The sequence below is a fragment of the Myiozetetes cayanensis genome, unplaced genomic scaffold (genome assembly GCF_022539395.1).
Source record: "Myiozetetes cayanensis isolate MyiCay16 unplaced genomic scaffold, myiCay2020 scf10, whole genome shotgun sequence".
NCBI classification, from domain to species: Eukaryota; Metazoa; Chordata; class Aves; order Passeriformes; family Tyrannidae; genus Myiozetetes; species Myiozetetes cayanensis.
The window spans coordinates 22,083,925-22,103,291 of record NW_026086605.1 but is presented as its reverse complement, the minus strand read 5'-3'; the positions used below and the strand labels follow the sequence as shown (position 1 = coordinate 22,103,291).

The 19,367-nt window shown below is 37.2% G+C and overlaps 1 protein-coding gene across 8 annotated transcripts in view; it reads right to left on the bottom strand.

Annotated features, from left to right (window-relative positions):
• Window positions 1-19,367, bottom strand: part of KAT6B (lysine acetyltransferase 6B) — a 109,867-nt gene that overhangs the window by 27,810 nt on the left and 62,690 nt on the right. For 6 of the 8 annotated variants that reach the window (XM_050337959.1, XM_050337934.1, XM_050337969.1 and 3 more), the window contains exons 6-12: window positions 19,003-19,135; window positions 14,151-15,079; window positions 13,084-13,205; window positions 11,492-11,607; window positions 10,375-10,516; window positions 7,221-7,382; window positions 4,109-4,202 (exon numbers count right to left, since the gene is read on the bottom strand). In XM_050337959.1, coding sequence (XP_050193916.1) covers window positions 4,109-4,202; window positions 7,221-7,382; window positions 10,375-10,516; window positions 11,492-11,607; window positions 13,084-13,205; window positions 14,151-15,079; window positions 19,003-19,135 — 1,698 coding nt within the window. The remainder of the gene's footprint in view (window positions 1-4,108; window positions 4,203-7,220; window positions 7,383-10,374; window positions 10,517-11,491; window positions 11,608-13,083; window positions 13,206-14,150; window positions 15,080-19,002; window positions 19,136-19,367) is intronic. The other 2 variants (XM_050337978.1, XM_050337989.1) reach the window with 2 other exon arrangements.

The window sequence follows — 19,367 nt, the reverse complement described above, 5'->3', positions numbered from 1 at the left end:
CCTAAGGAACAGAAATAGAAACCACGTGAAGATTTGCAAGAGTTCAAATCAAGAAAGCAAAGAAAAATGTCTTGTATAGAGAAGTTGCTAAAGTTTATAAAAGAAATGCGTCTGAGAGAAATTACAACACTGTAGCTTCAGTGCTTGCACTGTCAAAACAGCAGCAGTGGAGGCTGAACTGACAGAGGACATATAAAGGCTCACCCAAACGCAAACACATGTAATCCTTGTGACAGGAATGATAGCTGTGTATCACCACAAACAGACTTGAAGTAAAACAAATGCAGAATGGGCTCTTACACAATAAAGCCTGCTTTCTGGATCAACTGGAGTCTACTTGCCCAAAAATTTTATTTACAGCAAATACAAAAGATGGGTGCAGAAGTCAATTATTCTCCCTTGGTTACAACCCTGCAATCACAACCCAGTCAACCTCACAGAATACAAAAACAACAAGGAAATGAAAACAAAACAAACAGCCCAAAGCTAAGAAGTTTGGCAAGAACTTTCACTCCTGTAAAAGGCAGAAAGGTATACATATAACAACCAAACTAAGACCTTTATTCATTTTCAGGAAATGCTTTGTACACTTAAATACATTCCAAACAAAAATCAAGTTCCCTATTCCTACGTGAAACATCAACTATCATAATATTTAACAAAGTACATTCAGTGTAAACAAAGACAAGACTTCATGTAAACCGTTTTGTCTTCAGCATGACATGCTTCAAGAAAATAAAACAGGTTAAACTGATTTTATCTTACAGTGAATTAAATAAAATGAAGCAGTATTAAGTCTTCATTTTTACAAATTGACAGTTGAGTCATTTAATAAGTAACTAAACTTTTTTCAATTCCTAAGCAGCCCAACAAACTCCTATGACAGACAAAACTCTAACTTCCCTACAATTAAAAAAAAAAAAATCTGGTTTTAACAATAACATTGCTATCCAAATGATGAGTGACATACAGAAAACTACAAATGAAATTTTTGCTGAAGACAATCAAGACTAGCGTACTCAGGCATTTTACAGCATGCTTACTTCTCACAAAAGTTAATTTATTCTTTTAAAAAATAATTTTCCCACAGGTGAGATTCCTGAAGAAACATAGACCTTTACAGTGGTGTCTACAGAGTATGAAATAACAGTATTATCAGTTTCAATTTGAAATATAGATATGTATAAATGTAGTTAAAATACAAGTTGAAAAAAAACCAATCAAAAATCAATGGTCAGAAAACAAATACCTATTTGTCTTTCAGCAAACTTTCGTATTCAAGTTACAGTATGACCATATAAGGCTCATCTGTGAAGATTAAGTTAGTTCAAGATAAAAGAACGCACCACAATCTGAACAAAAAAATGCATTTCATTTACCAAAAAGGAAGCAAGCTTTTACCACAAACTACATTTTCACCAGACTGCTGACAAAGCAGAAGTCATGTAGTGGCTTAAGGCTGCGTTCTTTCCAGCCTTTCTATCACGTGTCTAGATGTACACAAAGCAATGTGGGCAGTCAGCTGCTCGCGCACGGTTCTTAAAACCTTCACTTTCGTGGTTTGTAACTATCATTTTCTGAAAATTACTTGTTCAGTTACATTTTTATTACTGTAGTCTAAAAACTGTTCTGGTTACTGTTATGAAAAAACACAAGTACCAGTGACTGCTTCACAGATTTCAAAATAGAGCAGTTTACAAGTATTACCCACATAACAAATGAAGATTTAGCATTCGGAGCATAAAATTTATCTTCCAACAACTTTATGAGAATATGACAGTCTCGATAATGTCACCAGCAAAGAATGTTTTAAACTATGATGAACTTATTCTGTTCAAGTTTAGAATAATAACTGAAGTTTTGTTATATCACATCTTCTCAAGTCAGCTAGAGCAACTTATACTCAGGAGACCACAAGTGAACAGAAAGGGTGAAAAATACAAAGAAGACAGACGTTTGTCAATTACAATACAGAAAGCAGAAATACAAGTAAAATTCCCAAAAAGAGTAAATAATTGATTTCAGAGGGTTTTTCTGTATGAAGACAGATTTTGGCCTCACTGATTCAGATGAAGCTGTGGCTGCCACATTTCATGGCACAGTCTAGGAAAACTAGCCTTGACAACTTGCCCTTCTCCTTTATACACCTAGGGAAATACAGCCATAAACAGTTCTCTCATTAACTTTCATGCAATTTGTACCTCACTCACACTACAGAGCCAGATTTTCTCAGTCACCTCTTGGTTCTTTGCTCTGTCGGCAAATGAGACAGTCTGATTCCCAGTTAGTTAAGAGAACTTCTGTCCAGAAAACAAAGGGAAAATACTGTGGAAAGGTACTGAAGGACCGACTTTGTGGTCATGAAGTGGGCAGCCTGTTAGCTACAGCAGAAGCTGAAGGTGGTCTCTGGACTATGCTCAGTTTTCACAGCTGCAGCCCATACCTGTGATATGAATGTGTCTGCAAAGAGGAAAGACTGTAGGAATAGCACCAAATCAGCTCCAAGATAAGGACACCATTAGATCCTGTTTTAAGTTAACACGTAAAACCTAACGATTCAAACAAGCCAATGTGCTTAAAGATTTTTCCAGTAGGATAAGAAGGACAGAACACTTTAATGATTTTCCCAGATTAAGAAGCACATGGTACAGTAACAGAGCACTTATTCAAAGAGACACAGCATACTCATATGCAGACTTTCTGTGGAATCCACAGACTTCATGGCTGTGCCGTTGGTTTTGTAAACATAACTATTGTAAATTCAACCAGAATAACGTTTCTTGAGAGTGCTCTATTTTTTTTTTTTTGGAGACACCACATAGTAATAAACAAAACAAAAGCCTGGAAGTACTTACTCACTGAGAGTTCTCCATCTCCTTTTGCAAAAAAAGTATTTTAATCCTAAAACAGGGTCAATTTCTACCTAAATAAGCTTAAAGTTCACTCTACACTTCCAGAAATACGTGGTACTTGTCACAGTCTTTCCTAAAAGGTTGCAGAAGGTGCACAATGGAACAGCTGCTGTGTTCCACTCCAGCGACAGCAACATTTCAAAGGCGGATTAAGTGGTCCAGAACCATCCTTACCTGACTCACAGGGGTATAATGAAGGCTGTTTCTAAAGCCATACAATGATGAGACATACTAAGTATCTTTATACACTCTAATGCAGTCATGCTGGGTAGAACACTGCAAGACACAGAACTTGAAAACTCTACAGTTACAAATTATTGTCTTTGTCCTGCTGTTATACTGCAATGTATTATTATTTGCATTTTAATGTTCTTGCATACACCTTCAGGGCAGGAATCCTATTATCTGAACTATCTCTGCTGTCACGTAATTCAACAGTGCTTTAAAAAACATAATAGTGAAAACCTACCACACACAATATACACTAATTCCTTGTCATCCTCCCTCTAAATTACAGTAGGAAGCTGGATTCAGTAATACTGAGGACATTTAACTGAGAAGGTTCTTTAGATAATTTTGTCTGGAGTTCTATGGCACCTTAAAGATTTGAAGAATAACAAGTCTATATTTAAACAAGTGTGCCTGAAGCTTTCTAACAGGTCAGACAACTCAGCAAAATAAAACAGCAAGTACAGCCTTGAGCACCTATACCTTTTTTGATAACAATTTTCTCTAAGGAAGTGATGAACACAAAAACCAAAATACATTCCTTCTACGCAGCAATTCTTCAATTAGAACAGTTTTTTAGCTAAAAGAAGATACAAGTTAAAAATATTAGAATGTAGACAATGCCTTAGACTAACACCTTCTTAGCTATAATCACAAATAATTGCCTCTTCTTATACTAATGAGCAAGGCAAAATGGAAGGTAATTTAGACAATTCATTCAGGGTAATAGCTTTGAGAGCTAATATGACTGCCGAGAGATCCATTCTCAATTTCCTTGAGTACAATAACAGAGTAGCACTAAGTTTTTCACTCAGGGAGCTTTTCTATCCTATGCAAACATAAACAGAAATCCCATTATCTATTGGTAAAAACAACAAAGCAAGTTAAATAAAGTTTCACGTGTTATACTTTCTTACAACAGCCATCAGCTCCTTGGATCACAAGTGTAAATAAAACACTTCACTTACTGAAATCAATGAGAAACCTTCCAAATCCTTGCCTTTGGTATTGGGGCATGATCATTATGCAGGAGACATTGTACTTCTGCTGGCAAAGCTTTTCCTGTGGGAAGGAGAAACAGATCAAGTATGTCAAAGCACTGCTGAAGTGGGCAATTGCCTGCACCTGCCACTGTCCTTGTAACATATCCCAATAAGGTGAACAGATGTATGGGGTCAGTACCAAAGTCAAATTATTCCACCTTAACATTTAATTGTAAGAAGGAAATATTAGAAATATCCTTCAAAATATTTTTTAATTAGTTAACTACTCAGCATCTTAAAAATTAAATACATTGTCTGAACAGCATAATGAAGTTTAGGTAAAGGAGGAAGATGGTAAGAAGAGGGAAGTATTTTCATGCTTCACTGACCATTCTGTCAAGGGTATAAAAATGGAATATAATATCCATGCACATAGTGAAGTTGTATTTTATACAACTGCTACACTAAGTGCCTGCTGGTTTTCATCTTTGTCTCCTCTCTCTGAACGACTATGTGGTCAGGGTGCAGGGGAGGAACCCCATACCTGCAGAACTAAGAAGCTATACTTGTAGTACACTAATGTTTTAAAAGCTGAATGCTTCTCACCTGAACCAAAATCAGGGCTCAGAAGGAAAAGCTCTTTCAGAGAGAATGAAGTCATATACAGACAATGGAGGCAAACGTCACACTGATTAAGACAAGAGGAGGAAAAAGCTGGACTAGGAAGCTGTTCTATCTGTAGAAATTTATAGGTTCTTTCCAATTTACTGATAAAAAGGAAAAGCCATGTTTACCTTTAAAAGATTACAAACAACAAAAACGCCCTAAAAATCAGAAATAGGTGGTTTTGAGGGAGACCAAATAAACCAACCAAAAATATCCAGGTCAGCCTAAGCGACAAGAAGTTGTGGTAAGCACAAGTATAGTTTAAGACACCCACTATCTCTTCAGCCTCCACACATAAGATGACACTAGACCAGTGATAATACAGACAGGATCACATGCCAGTATGCTCATTCCCAAGCATTTCTTCAGTAGTGAGATCAGACACCCAAGCCATATTTCAAAAGGTTTCCTAGTTTCTACAGTATGGTTATTTTCTCTGTACAGACTTCCCAAACTCTCAAGAAACAGTGACATAGGATGAGGAAAAGGCTGATGCACTTAATGCCTTCCTTGCCTCAGTCTCTAATAACAAGACCAGCTGTCCTTGGGGTACCCAGCCCCCTGAGCTGGAAGACAGAGAGGGAGCAGAATGAAGCCCCTGTGAGCCAGGAGGAAATGGTCAGTGATCTGCTATCCTGCACAGACCCACACAAGCCTGTGGAGCCTGATGGGATGCACCCAAGGGTACTGAGGGAGCTGTAGGAAGAGCTCACCAAGCCACTCTCCATCATTTACCAGCAGTTCTGGTTAACCAGAGAGGTCCCAGCTGACTGGTTGTTAGCGAATGTAAAGCCCATCTATGAGAAGGGGCAGAAGGAGGATTTGGGGAACTACAGGTCTGTGAGCCTGAGCTCAGTGCCAGGGAAGGTCATAGAGCAGATGATCTTGAGTGCCATCACACTGCACATGCAGAACAGCAGGGTATCAGGCCCAGCCAGCCTGGGTTTATGAAAGGCAGGTCCTGCCTGACTAGCCTGATCTCCTATGACAAGGTGACCCACTTGGAGGATAAGGGAAAGGCTGTGAATGTTTTCTACTTGGACTCTAGTAATCAGTCTCTTATCCCTGGTAACAAGTGACAGGTCGAGAGGAAAAGGCTAAGTTGCGCGGGATGTTCAGATTAGATGTTAGGATGTTAGGAAAAATTTCTTCACAGGAAGGGTTATCAAACATTGGAACAGGCTGCTTAGGGAAGTGGCGGAACCACCATCCCTGGAAATGTTCAAAAAACTTGTAAATGGGCACCTGGGCACATGGTTTAGTAGTGACCATAGTAGTGCTGTGTTAATGGTTGGACTATGATCTCAGAGTTATTTTCCAACATTAGAGATTCAATGATAAGAAAAAAAAAATAAATCAAGATAGACTCACTTTAACCTGCTTTACCTTAAATAAATGGAGAAAATGTGCCTAAATCAAAGTTGACATGTTTTTAAAACAAGAACTTCTGATTGACACAGAAAACAGTGTAAATTGTGCCTACCTGCCTCACTGTTACTTTAATTCCAGCAAGGCCCACCTCTCAGAAGGATCTGACATCCAAGTCAGACATCTAAGAGATTACTTTACAATAGCCAGGTAATCTGACAAGATTTTTTGACTTTTCCAAAGTGTTATCTTTATACAAATCACTTCTTCAAGAAAGAAAATTACACAGTCAATAGGAGGTAGTGATATGAGGGGCAGCAAGTATTGAATTTCTGAGTGACTGCACCTATTCACCCCATCCCTTACTGGCAAATTATGTACAACGATAGAAGCTTTTCCTATTGCAGTTACATTTAACTACACTGTATTTCTTGGTCGTCTTTGTCAATATAGTTCCCATAAGTATTATTTTTGTCTATACCAGCCACCTATTACTTGAAATTCAGCCACAACCAACAGAGAGTTCTACTCTAAGCAAGACATCCACCATGAAGTAAAGCAATGTATTCTTACATCAGTGCAATAAAGTAACTGCATTAGATTCCACTGTACACAACACAGGAACATCCCTGTCCATTTACATCTAAATAGCCAGTTTGAACTGCTGGCCTCAAGCCTTGAAAACACATCAACATTCCAAGCACCTGCAACTTTTACAAGTTAGATTTGGCATACTAATGCAAAAACGTTATGGGCAGGAAGAAGATTTAAATCTGAAACCACAACACATTCTGGAAACAAACAAAACAAATGAATAAACAAGAAACCCAAACCAAGAAAAAAACCCACCCGAATCCATGTGGCTGAACACATTCTCAATTTGCATCACTAGCCAAGTACAGTGCATTTGAGACAATGCACGTATTTGAGATTTACAGAGAGGCTTTCAAGCTTTTGATCTTTTTTTTCAACTTCCGTTTTTTCTTCCTTGCTGTTGTCACAAGTATTAAGGAGAGCAGGAAATTACAAATGTTAAATAAACCCATTTTTTCTTTCTTTTTACCTTAGAGAAATATCCAACTAAATGGCAGCCTTTCTCATCATTTTTTGTAAGGACATAGAAGAGGAATGGTTCAACATCATAATACAAGGTTTTGTGGTCCAGAAAGAGCTTAGCTAACAAACAAAGATTCTGACAATAAATTTTGCTCACATTTCCATCAACCTAGAAAAGCAAGACAGATGCAGTTATTTCCAAGACACCAACAAGTTAGGACAAAACAACTTATTCAATCAATCATACCCTAGAAGGAGATTTGAATAGGAACGGTGTTAGGGAAAAAAACCCAATAAAATACATTCAGGTTCAGAAGAAAAATGCCCCAGTTTCTTGTTAAGAAGGAAATCTCCAATTAGTACTAATTACTTTGCATTTTTATGTAACTGCGTATCCAGATTTATTAAACAAAGTAACTTCACCTTTTAATTTTCAAGACAAAAGTACGAGTATGACTGGTAGGCAACAAAAATGCACTAGCTAAAATGCATTAAACTGTGGTTTGCTAGAAGGCAGTGTGTACAACAACTTAAAACAACCCCAAAACAATGAAGTGTATTATGTTGAATCCTTAAGGTGTAATGCCAATAAATGAGTAGCAAATTACATATCAATTGCATCAATGTTTTGGATAAATTAGACAAGACAGAATTTCCATGCCAGACTAAAACACTACTGAGCAAGTGAAGTAAATTTTCAGGCTAAATACTACAATTAGTCTAGGTATATTATGAGTGTAAAGAGTCAAGCTGTGACTCAGCTACAGAAATGCCAGACACAGATGCAGATTTCCTAGATCAATTAGAAACTCCCTGAAAGGGAAGGCTCAGTCAAAGGCAACAGCATTTTTGAAATAATCTTCCTAATAGAAAGGTTTGCTTGTACTGATGTTCTTTGATAATGACAATAGCTCTATTTCATTCACAGTGGCAGACAAATGGTATGCATACTGTGCTGAAAAAGAAGTCATATTCTAATTTGGTTTGAGTACAAATCCTAGTTAGAATTCTGAGTAAAATCCAACCTTTTGGATATACTTAGGGATTTTAAGGTAATTTCAGTAGTATAGTTGCATTAACTGGATTAAAAAAACGCCACCATTTAATGGACTGTCACTGCTCTTAAATGCAGCAGAATAAACTTGCATAGAGCTCTTAAGAATCTATCAAATACATTAGGCTCTTGTGCAACAACTCCATTTTCCAGGTGCTTTTGTTACTTTTCACACTTACTAGCAAGTGTGCAAATTAAATGTGAACATTTAGAAAGTAGAAATCACCGCTGGCTAAGCCAGAAGCCTGAAAATGCAAATTATGTGAGCTGTCTTTTTCAGTAAGAACATTTGTACAGAAATGTAAAAAAACTTAAGTTTCAGGCAAACACAGCTTGTTCATCAATTTTAAATGTGAGAAGTGGGGAAAAAAGAGGGGCGGGCAAGCTCAAAAGCAAGCATCTGTCAAAAGTTTCCTGGCTACAGCATAGCAGTTAGCTATGTCAAAGTCTTCTCTCAAATCTGTCGAAGTCATGCTCTGGGCAGAGGTACATAAATCACAAAATGCCAAACTTATTTCTATTCCTCTCAAAAACACAAAGCACGAAGGAAATCACAAACCCTTCATTCTGCTGAAAAGAAAATGGTTGCACAGAATTCTTGACAGGATCTATGAAGAAGGACATCAACTAATGACTAAGTTTCTACAGTAATCAGAGTAACAAACAACACTAACCTTGGAAATAAAAAAACCTCAAACCAACCACATTTATTTCAGAAGGCTTAATATAAGTGCTTACTGAAGCATCTAAAATAGAGAAAGGGAATAAAAGCAGTGGAGTTGGGACATTGCTGTCACAAACACCTTGCCTTCCGTGTGTTTTCAGCAGCAATTCCCCACCTCCCCATCCCCTGTACTGTACTTTACTTTTTAAAGAATTTTTTATTTACATGCTGGCAGTAGTTAATGAAAATAAATGGGAAAGCACAATTTGCCTATTGTATGCTGCACAGCTCTTAACACCTCTTCATAGAGAAAATAAAGTTATTTTAGACTGGCTGGGACAATTTCACTTCTTGATAAGAAAAGAGTTAAGTCTGTTTAAAACGTAAGTCTTTTGCTGGTAGACCTACAATAAAAATTGCTCAAGTCAGGAAAGAAGCAACCTTGAGGCAAATAGCTATTTTTTTAATAGTACAAACACTAACAAGTAAACCAAATATTAAGATCTTCTTCTAATTTAAATAAGGACTTCAAGACTGCATCTACCATTTTTGAACAGATAATGGTAATGATCAAGCAAAACAGATAGTTCTATAATATGAAAATACAAGTTTAAAGCAGAATCTGACATTTGGATTTAAAAAGAAATTATCAATATACACATCTAAATAACACTGTTGAGAAACAGTCTCGAAGTCCTAGTAACCCCAGCAGTCTTTTCTGTTAATGCTATCTGTAACAATGCTTGAGAAACAGGAATGGGAAGGCTAATGCATAGTTTTAATAACTGCAGGTACGCTATTTGAAACACAGAATTCTATTGTCCGGGATATCCACAAAACCTCAAACTTACAAGTCATCTCCCAAGAGAATAATTTAGATTATTAAGTCCAGAGTTGAGTTTTGTGGATACATATTTTTTTATAAATTAAAGGCAGTGTGTTCTGGCAAAGTTGGCCTAAACCTCTACCACCCAGCCAGGATGTTTCTGGCCAAGTTTCTCAAACATCCGAAAGGAAGGCAAAAGCACTCAGTAGCTACATTTGTGATTTTAGAACGCACAAGAAGTTGCTTTGCTTGCTTTTTTACTTTGGGAGCACGTACATCATGATTAGCCTTCTCCCTATACCCAAGACACTCAAGCAGCCAGAAACGAATGGGTGGAAGAGGTACTTTTGCTGAGAAGGGAAAGGCAAACCAGCAATGGAAGCAATGCAACGCAAGTATCTTAAGAGGTTGGCTAATGCATAAGTGAAGTACGAATCATGAAAGAACATGGTCCCAAAAGATAGAACTGAATTGGGAAGATGGACTTGTTTTTGCAGTATAAGAAGAATCTCCATGGAAGTATTTAAGCATGTTAAAATTTTCACTAGTTCTACAATTGGTCTGTAATGTCTACAAACTGGTTACTTTTGAAAAGTTTACATTTTTGATAAACCTACCTCAAATACTGAAAGGTCATTTCTTCTGTAGATTTCGTTAGCTGGAGGATGAAACCAGCCACACTTCTCTGAGTGCCTTAACAAAATGTTTTTACTTTTCATGTATTTAAGACAGAATTCACACAGGTAAAGCTTTGGTAATCTGTATAAAAATCAAAAAGATATTTTATACACGAAGTTTGTTACATTCTGTAAATGAAGTTACCACAAATGAAAAGCCCTTCCCATTCAAATATGAGGTACCATAAGTAAATGCTGCTTAGGCATAGCTAACTAAAGAAATACAACATTAGAGTGAATGATTAAACATTCACACACTGTTCATCAGAAAGGGAAGGTAGGAAAGGTCAGATTCAATCAATCACAGCGAACCTAATTCAAGAGAGTTGAGCTGTGGTCAGTTGTTTTGTGATCCAGCCTCTAGTGGATCCCAGTTAATTCCCCATTCCCACATTTCCCCTTAGCTTTTGCTGTGGTCTCCATTGAAGAAGGCACACTGGAGTAATACCTCAAATTTCACCCTTGTGGTTCCAAGTGAAGATAAAGGAGGCACAAAGCAGAACACAGGGGATCTCCTTCCCTTTAATTTTCCTTATTTTTATCTGGGGAAGGCTAGGAAATGATTTTTTCTTACAAGATTAATTTGTCTAAATGGCCAGAAGTTGGACATACGTCATTGTAATGGTTAAGGGGAAAAAAAGAAAAAGAAAAGAAAAACAACCAAAAAACCCCACCAAAAACCACCACCCCCACACAAACAAACTAGCCAAAACCAAACAGATAACTGAAAACAAAAGCAACAAATCAAAAGCACAAATAAAAAAAAGCTCCAAACGAAACCACACCAATACATAGCACAAGTTGATGTTTATGCAGGATTAGGGGAAAAAAATTGTCTTTTTACTGCATCTTTGATTAGAACTAGCTAAAAAGGAATTATTTTTCTGTAATTTATAATTATGGAATAATTATAACTCTTGTTTTGTAACTTATAATTAAAATGACATATCTACTTTTAAAGGTTGTAAATTATAAATAGTTACAAAAGAGTAAGAAAATAAATTATAACTATCACATCAGTAAAAATTCCAACCATGCAATCTTGACAACTTGCTACCTTGCATATTCCTGTGGGTAAGGTGAAGAGTACCAAGTCTGGATCTCATATTTTCCAAACTCAATCACTGAAGGGTATCTCCCACTTGTTTCACCAGTGTTTTTGCACCCGATTTTCTGTCAGGTGCAATAAAAAGAAAATACTAGTTATAGAAAAAGTAAAAGAAACTTAAGCTTTATATCACCACTTTCACCCACTGAAGCCATGAGAAACCTGACGTATTCAAACCAGACGCTTCAGCAGTTCAAAGCTGGACAGTTTGCAAACAGCAAATACAAACAGCAGAAGTTTCTTTCTAGGTGCCAAACAACTTAACATGAACGTAAGTGATCAGTGTTTACAAGTGGATACAAATAAATGGTTCATGGCCCAGCCAAACAAGAGGCACAAGAGCCTCAAGTGCTCTTCTCCCACAGCATCTAATTTGAGGACTTCTCTACTGTCCTGATTCAAACTCAAAGCTGTCCTTCTGTCAAAATAATGAGAGCAAAGGTATCAGCACAACACTTCTACAGTCCTTGGAATTTACCTCATAACAGTCAACAGTACACTAACACATGCTAATCCCAGATATCATATTGCAGTTGAGCTGATCAGAAAATGACTGCTAGACTCAAAAGCACTGGCAAAACCCAAAAGAGTAAGAAAGGTGGGGAAAACCAAGCAATTTCAATTTCACAAATTTACAGAAATCTTACCACCTAACATTTCTGGACTGCATATCAAAGATAAATTAAAAAACAGGTGGGAATTATTTCCATGAGCAAACAGAAGTATTAATTAATAATTAAATGGAATCTTTAAACTCAATTTTTGTTTGTTGGTTAACATGCTCTGAATGAAGAATGTAAAAACGTCAGTGCGTTGACCCATACAGAAGGTAATGTCAGTACTTGTACACTAAACCTGGAAAAAAAATTAAGTTAATTCCATTACTGAAAAAGTACAAGACAGTCATTTATCATAGCATTTAAGAAAGCAGCAGTTGAAACATTACATGCACCAAACTTCTGACCCAGGTTCTCAAAGACACTGGTTATTCATTTCATGGACACAGAAAAGTAAGAGTCTGGTTCACTGGTCTGATTCAGCTCAAATAATTTCAATGAAATAGGAAAGTATTTAAACTGGAAGTGTGGTAAGTAATCGTGTAAAATAGACTTATGAACTCAACTAAACCCAGTTTTCTAACAAGCAGTATTTTCTGGGATAGACTTAACTTTTCATAGCTTTTGCTTTATCTGCAGAGGAAAATCATCATTCTTACTGATCAACATCCACCCAAGATCCTGACCTGAATGTCTGCTACTTTTAAACCCTATGTTAAATCCTGTAGTCCTGCATCCAAAATGCTCAAACGTATCTTTCAAAAATCTATCCTAAGTGTAACTTACCATCTGACTCATTCCAGGATGATATCTCCTATCTAGGAGAAGGTAACTGTATTTATAGTGGCTCCCAAATAAAATTCACAGCAAGCATGATACATTAGATAAAAAGGAATATATTAAAAATGAAGATGAATACACTGTGAAAATTAACTGAGTTTTTATTTACAGAAATAACTACATTTTATGCGACATGATTCTTACCTCCAGGGAAAGTTCTCGAGCCTGTTTAAATACTTCCAAATCCTCCTGTGTAACAGTGTCCTTGCTTCCCAACAGAAACACATCCGTATTTTCTTGTTTGATGCTTAGTTTGATTTCAGTATCTGTTATTTAAAACCAGCAAAAAGTTTATTCACAGACATGAAGGTTACATGTACCTTACCAAAGTGATACTCCTAAATAGGATTATAGCAATTACAGCTGTTATGACTCCCCATTTTAACTGAACGTGGGATTACTAAGTAACAGAAGTGAAATCTTACCCCCTTCTTTTGTAGTTTGCTGCTGTATGAGCTATTTTTTAGTTCTTGCTTGTCTGTCTGTATAAGCCTTTATAGTCCAGTTCTAATAAATTAGTTTTGAACCTCATGAAATTAAGTATATTCTATCACTAGAACTATGCCACCTGATAAATTCCAGTGTACTCTAGAAGGTAAAAATAAATATAAGAGCAAAAAATTTGCCCTTTAAAATTTGGAGATAAATGCTAAGCTACATCTACATTCCATCTTAATACATTAAATGTATTGTTTTCTTAAATAAAAGTAGTTACAAAAAAGGTAGTTCACAGCAGTACAGATCAAGTGTTGTGGAGACTGTAGTATGATGGAATTGTTCATGAAAAAGCAATGGAGCAGAGGGAAATGAATTGAAATGCCCACCGTTATAAGCACTGACAGCACACAATCATGATGACAGCACTACTGCCAGAGAAATGGCAGGAGAAGAACAAGAAAGTAGCATGACAAGTGGCTACTCATGCGGTACTACACAGCCATAAGCAACATTATGAAGGCATTTGGGGCTCCTAGTGTCACTACAGATGCAAAAAAATAATTAAAAGGTGGTGTGGTATTAGTCAGGAAAAAAAAACCAAAACCAAAAATGTTTTGGAGATTTAGTCAGCATTAGATAAAAGGTCAAAGTTGTGTTGCTTTTGTATGAAAGTGAAGTAAGAACAAGAGAAATAGCTAAGACCTATGTGACAATATAAGAATTTTGGATTTGGACGGGACGCAGGTTTGGTTGGCGCTTTGACCTTTGCTTACCATCATCCTGATCAGGTTTAATCCTTCCGTCTGTCAAGCTCCCCTTCCCTGGTGAGGGGGTCCCCATCTGAGGGGTCACTTTATACTTTAATCTGCTTAGAGTCCTGTGCATTTTAAGGAAAGCTGTTCTCTTGAGGTGAGCAATTGCTTTAAAAGCATGTCCTCTAGACACACCCCATCCAGAGGCACAGGCATGAGAAATAAACCTACTCCTAACCTCTTTCTTTCCATAGAAATGGCTATAAGATGTTGATGTGGAAGGTAATTTTGGTTTACTACACAAATGCTTGGGTGGTGCATAACTTGGGTGACCCTTTTTTCGAGACTGTCCCTGAGTGGTATAGATATGAGAGAGTCCATCAAAGAGTCCCTTTAGCTGACTGCTATTAGGAAGGCTACTAAAGGAGGGTATGCTTGACTGACTGGAAGAACTTTGGGGAGAGTTAGAAGTCGAAGTGCTGGATTTTTGAGAACTGGGGCGCTGACCAGAGGTGGGGTTTGGGGGTAGAAGTGAAGAAGGTGGAGGTTTTAGCTTTTGTGTGGTACCTGTAGCCAACACAAGAGAAGTGCATGACTGTTTCTGAGAGACCTTTTTCCTTGGACGATAGTGCTTTGAAAAGTCTATTATTTCACCTCGTGATCTGCGACCATCAGGTGATGGTGTAAAGAACTTAGTAAGGCCATCAATGAGCCCTTTGGTTTTCTTGTTAACTTTAAGTGTAGAGGCAGATATGTAGGTGGAGGTGGTGGTGATTTTGGTGGTGGCACCAGGCCGAGTGGGGTCTGTAACAGGCAATCTGCTGCTTGAATCCTTCACAGATGCAGCATGACCAGATGAAGGTGTGGTACAGACTTTAGTCTTTTGACCCCTACCAGGTGACCCCCTTCCTGTGAATGCATTCACGGATCCTTCATCACTGGTTACAGACCTAAGCAAAAATTTGAAAAATAAAAATCAGTATTCAAGATCTTTACTGCCAAAAAGTCCTACAGTTTAAACAAGCTACTCAGGTCACTGTACTTTAAAATCTTTAAAGAAATTTAAAGACATAAACACTTTGGAAATACATTTCACACTGTGACATAATATCCAACTAATTTTTTCTCCTTTTCCTTTATGTTTCTCCTCCCCTATTTTCTTTAAAAGATAGTCCACAACATATATAAATGGAAGAAGCTGGCATAGCAAGATCTCCAAGTATACAGCCCTTCCACTTACTTTTAGGCATAGTCAAAGTGCGGAGCTTATTTGGAGACAAATATCAATGCACCATGTCTGTACAATAACGGCTCCATCAACTTAGTTTATTTTACACACAAAGGAGATGAATGTTTTCAGTGTTAATATATTGTATCAAAACACTTAACTTCAGACTACATTTGCTTAAACTGTAGAGAAAGTCTATTAGTCCTTTAAAGTAATGCAGTCAATTTTCAAGAAACCGCTATTTTTCCCACTCTTGTTGGATTATGTATGTCAACATTAGTAGTGAAAAGTACCACCAAAGACCTAAAAGCAAAATAAAGTGGTTTATTAAGAGGATTAAAACAAAACCAAAGAAATACACTCTGTTTTCTTTAGAAATTCTAACAATTAAAAAAAAAAAAAAAAACAAAAAAACAAAGGAAAGAGCAAAACTATAAAGAAGGTGTGTTTATAGAAAAAGCATGAACTACTGAGGCTTAACATGGAAGGTGTTAAAAAAAAAATAGAGGAGAACCTTACTTAAATGCTAGGAATAAAAAAGGCACACTGAAAGCCAACATTTGTGACAGTAAAATTACAGGTTTAACTAGTTGCTAATGACTGAAGAGAGGAACTGTACTGAAGGATATACTGAATAGTATATATTAGCACATAGGAACAGAACATTTAAAAATATCTGCAGTACAAGAAATAGCTATCAGGATGCATGACCAAATTACAAAGCCAAACAAAGTTATATAGTTGCATCACATGCTTGCTTTCATTCCCTTTTCCATCCTGCTCTTTGAAGTTAGCTTATTTACTTTGCAGCAGAAAATTTTCTTCCACAGATTTTTGCCTTCTTAATTGAGATACTGAAGTAATTAACTGCAACAGGTTACATCTAATTAGAGATTCAACAGCCTAGGGCTACCATCTGGTTTACTGAACTCCAAAGGCCCATCATTTTAAGAAGTAGTCCCTTTTCCACCCACACATCCTTAAATTTGGTTAGCTCCTAAGAGGCAACAAACCCAAAAAACTTCTAAGTCTTTTGAATCCTTTGCTGTCATAAGCTCATGTCTATCACAAGATCTATTCTCACTACCAGATGTAGTAATCACCAGTGGTGCCAGAGGCCAGCACACACCTGGTTTAAGTTAATCTTACACAGTAATTTGCCTGTGAAGGGCTTCCTACAGATGGTCAACAGGCAAAAAATTATTCCAGTCCTACTGGACGGATTTTCTTGATACACAAGAACTAAGTGGCATTGGCTAATATTCCTGTACTTATGTGACCACACATTTTTTATGTATGACACCGTTGTCTTCTATACCCTACAGTCATTTTTAAAGAGGATTTCATGAGGAACAGTCTTATCTCCTAACCACTGTTTTTCTAATGCACGATTACTTTGTTTATGTATATATATATATTAGACACTGAAGTAACAAGTGTGCCCACAGTATTGCAAGTATTTGTTTTACAAAGAGCTCCCCAAAGTAATCCTCTAACATGTTCACATGCTACAAAGGAAACCTTTACGAAAATATTCATAATCAAACACTAAAACAACTTCCGCATCCTTCAGCATGATATTCACTTTAAAAGCTGTAGCTCAATATCAATAGTAAAATGTAACAGTAAAACCTTCACAACATTTCCAACCCTTTTTTATATTTATGAGGTAGGAGGAAAAGCTGAATTAGTGTGTCAGGAGGACAGTTCTGCTAAATCCACTGTGGGAAGCAAAATCAGTTTGTGGAGAAGTAAGATGGCAGCACTATATTAGGACCTGTCCTGGTTCCGGGCAGGACAGGGTTAATTTCTGCAATAGCCTGAAGGGAGCATGGCCAGGACCCAGAGGTTATTCTATAACTCCTTATGCCATTGCCAGGGGTGAGGGAAAGGGACTCTCTTTGAGTAAGTGAGGCAGGGGAGAACACTCTTTGTTATTGATATTTTAGCTGTTACTGTTCATTTCCTTATCTCATTGCTGTTACCAGTAATTTTTTTTTATCTAAACCCATGATCTTTACCTTTTGTGCACCCAATTCCTCTCTCCAGACACTGGCAGGGGGAGGCGAGAGGCTGAGGGGGAGCCAGGGAGCAGCACATGGCTTTAAGAGTCTCAGATGGAGCACCATGTCTACACCACAACAGAACCTTAATCTCCAGTTGAAGGCTTAAGAGTTTTCAAAGGGGTAAAACCAGAGGTGCAACTGAAGCCCAAGGCGTCTCTCAGCTAGAGACATAGGGGATATTTTTATTGTGCACACACAATCTTATATAGAAATTTCAATTACCTTTAGGTTCCTAAGTTATTTATTCAGGACGAGAATGGAGAAGGAAAGCAATGTTTCACCCATTCTTCCTCTAACAGCATGCCCTCACGAGCCAGTACAACTAGATCTTTTACTTTCATGTAGTGTCACACTTTATACTCATCCTGCACTACTTTCCTAGAGCAACATACACTGAACTTTAGGATGGGGACCAAAAAAACAAGATGAAAGATCTTGGCAGAGAGAAAGGGAAAAGAGAATACAGCAAGCTGCACAGCACCAAGTACATCAAACTTGACTAGTGCACTGTACTGTGAGTACATTTCTTTCTGTTTTCTCATGTCGGCTCCATCGGCTTCAAAAATCCTTATTTTGCAAAATGCAAAGTTTTACAGCAGCTACCATGCAATGCTGGATAATATGAGACAGGTTTGTAGACCATAGAGAAAAACAGTTGGGTAACAGTTACATGAGAGAATGAGTATTTCATAGAGTCAGAAAGCTCCTGAGTTCACACAGCCAAACAGTTAAATAATAGTTGAGTAGGGGGAAAGAAAGGCGTACGTGGATAAGAACATGTGATAGAGGGCAATATGTTACGTAGCTGACACAGAACCTGTTCCTGTTTAACACTCAGTGCAATGTCAACTCAGCATTTGAGTGCTATTTAAACAATCCTCCAAACAAGCCTTACAATGCCCAACTACAGTGTTTCCTGGAAAGACAAACTCCAAAGAAATTACAGCACGCTCTTGTCTTAGACAAACACAGTCCTGAGAAGCAAGATGAATTGTAACCTTTTCCTAGTAACCAGTGGCAGCTTAACAGCAGAATTCAAGTAATCATTTTTCCCAGAGTACCACTGAAACCAGAACTTCTGTAGTACTTGCACAGTTTACTTTTTGGAATGGGTTTTGTGAGCCGATATTAACTAATAAAGTAATTTTTATATAATTTTTGAACAAGTCTTTGAGCAGAACGGTCTCCTGAAGTTGTATATAACTGTCTTGTTATTAACCACTTAGTATAGATTCCGTACATACTTCAATTACTTGAAGTTACACTTAAAAGATAGCTGTAGCTACATGATATACAGAAATTCATTTGTATCTGCTTGTGGTAAGGTTTTTGACAAAAATATATGGGATCTGAAAAACTAAGTTACAGGAATTTTCTTATCACCTTCTGACATGACACGAAAAGCACTCAGTATAATTCAGAAGGCCATTGGGCTGAAAGGCATATATACTAAATCACTTGTCATCTATTTTCTCCAACTTGAAATAGAGTTAAAAATTGTACTTAAACCTGTATCCAACTCTTATCTGACTCACATTCTCTGAAACATATGAAGAAACAGAACCCAAGATAAACCTACAACATTCGTTGCTTTAGTTTATTTTTCGGTCGTCCAATAGGTTTTGCATATCGTCGCCTTATTTGTGCAGCTTTCTCATGAAGCAGCTTTCTCCCTTTCTTCTTTGGTCTACAGACCTGGCAAATCCACATCCCTACATAAAGGAAAAAGAGTTTAGCTGTACACAGTTTATTTAATCTGTACTGCATGTGTCTAGCAAGATACATGCCAAGAATATACACAGTCAGCAAATTATCTCTTGAACAGGACATAAAGAAGGGGAACTCGAAAAAACCCTGATCCACTTCTACCCATTTTAAAAGCAAAGTGCTCAAGGAAAGGGCAAAACAAGAGGCAACAAGAACCACAGAAAACATTATAAGCAA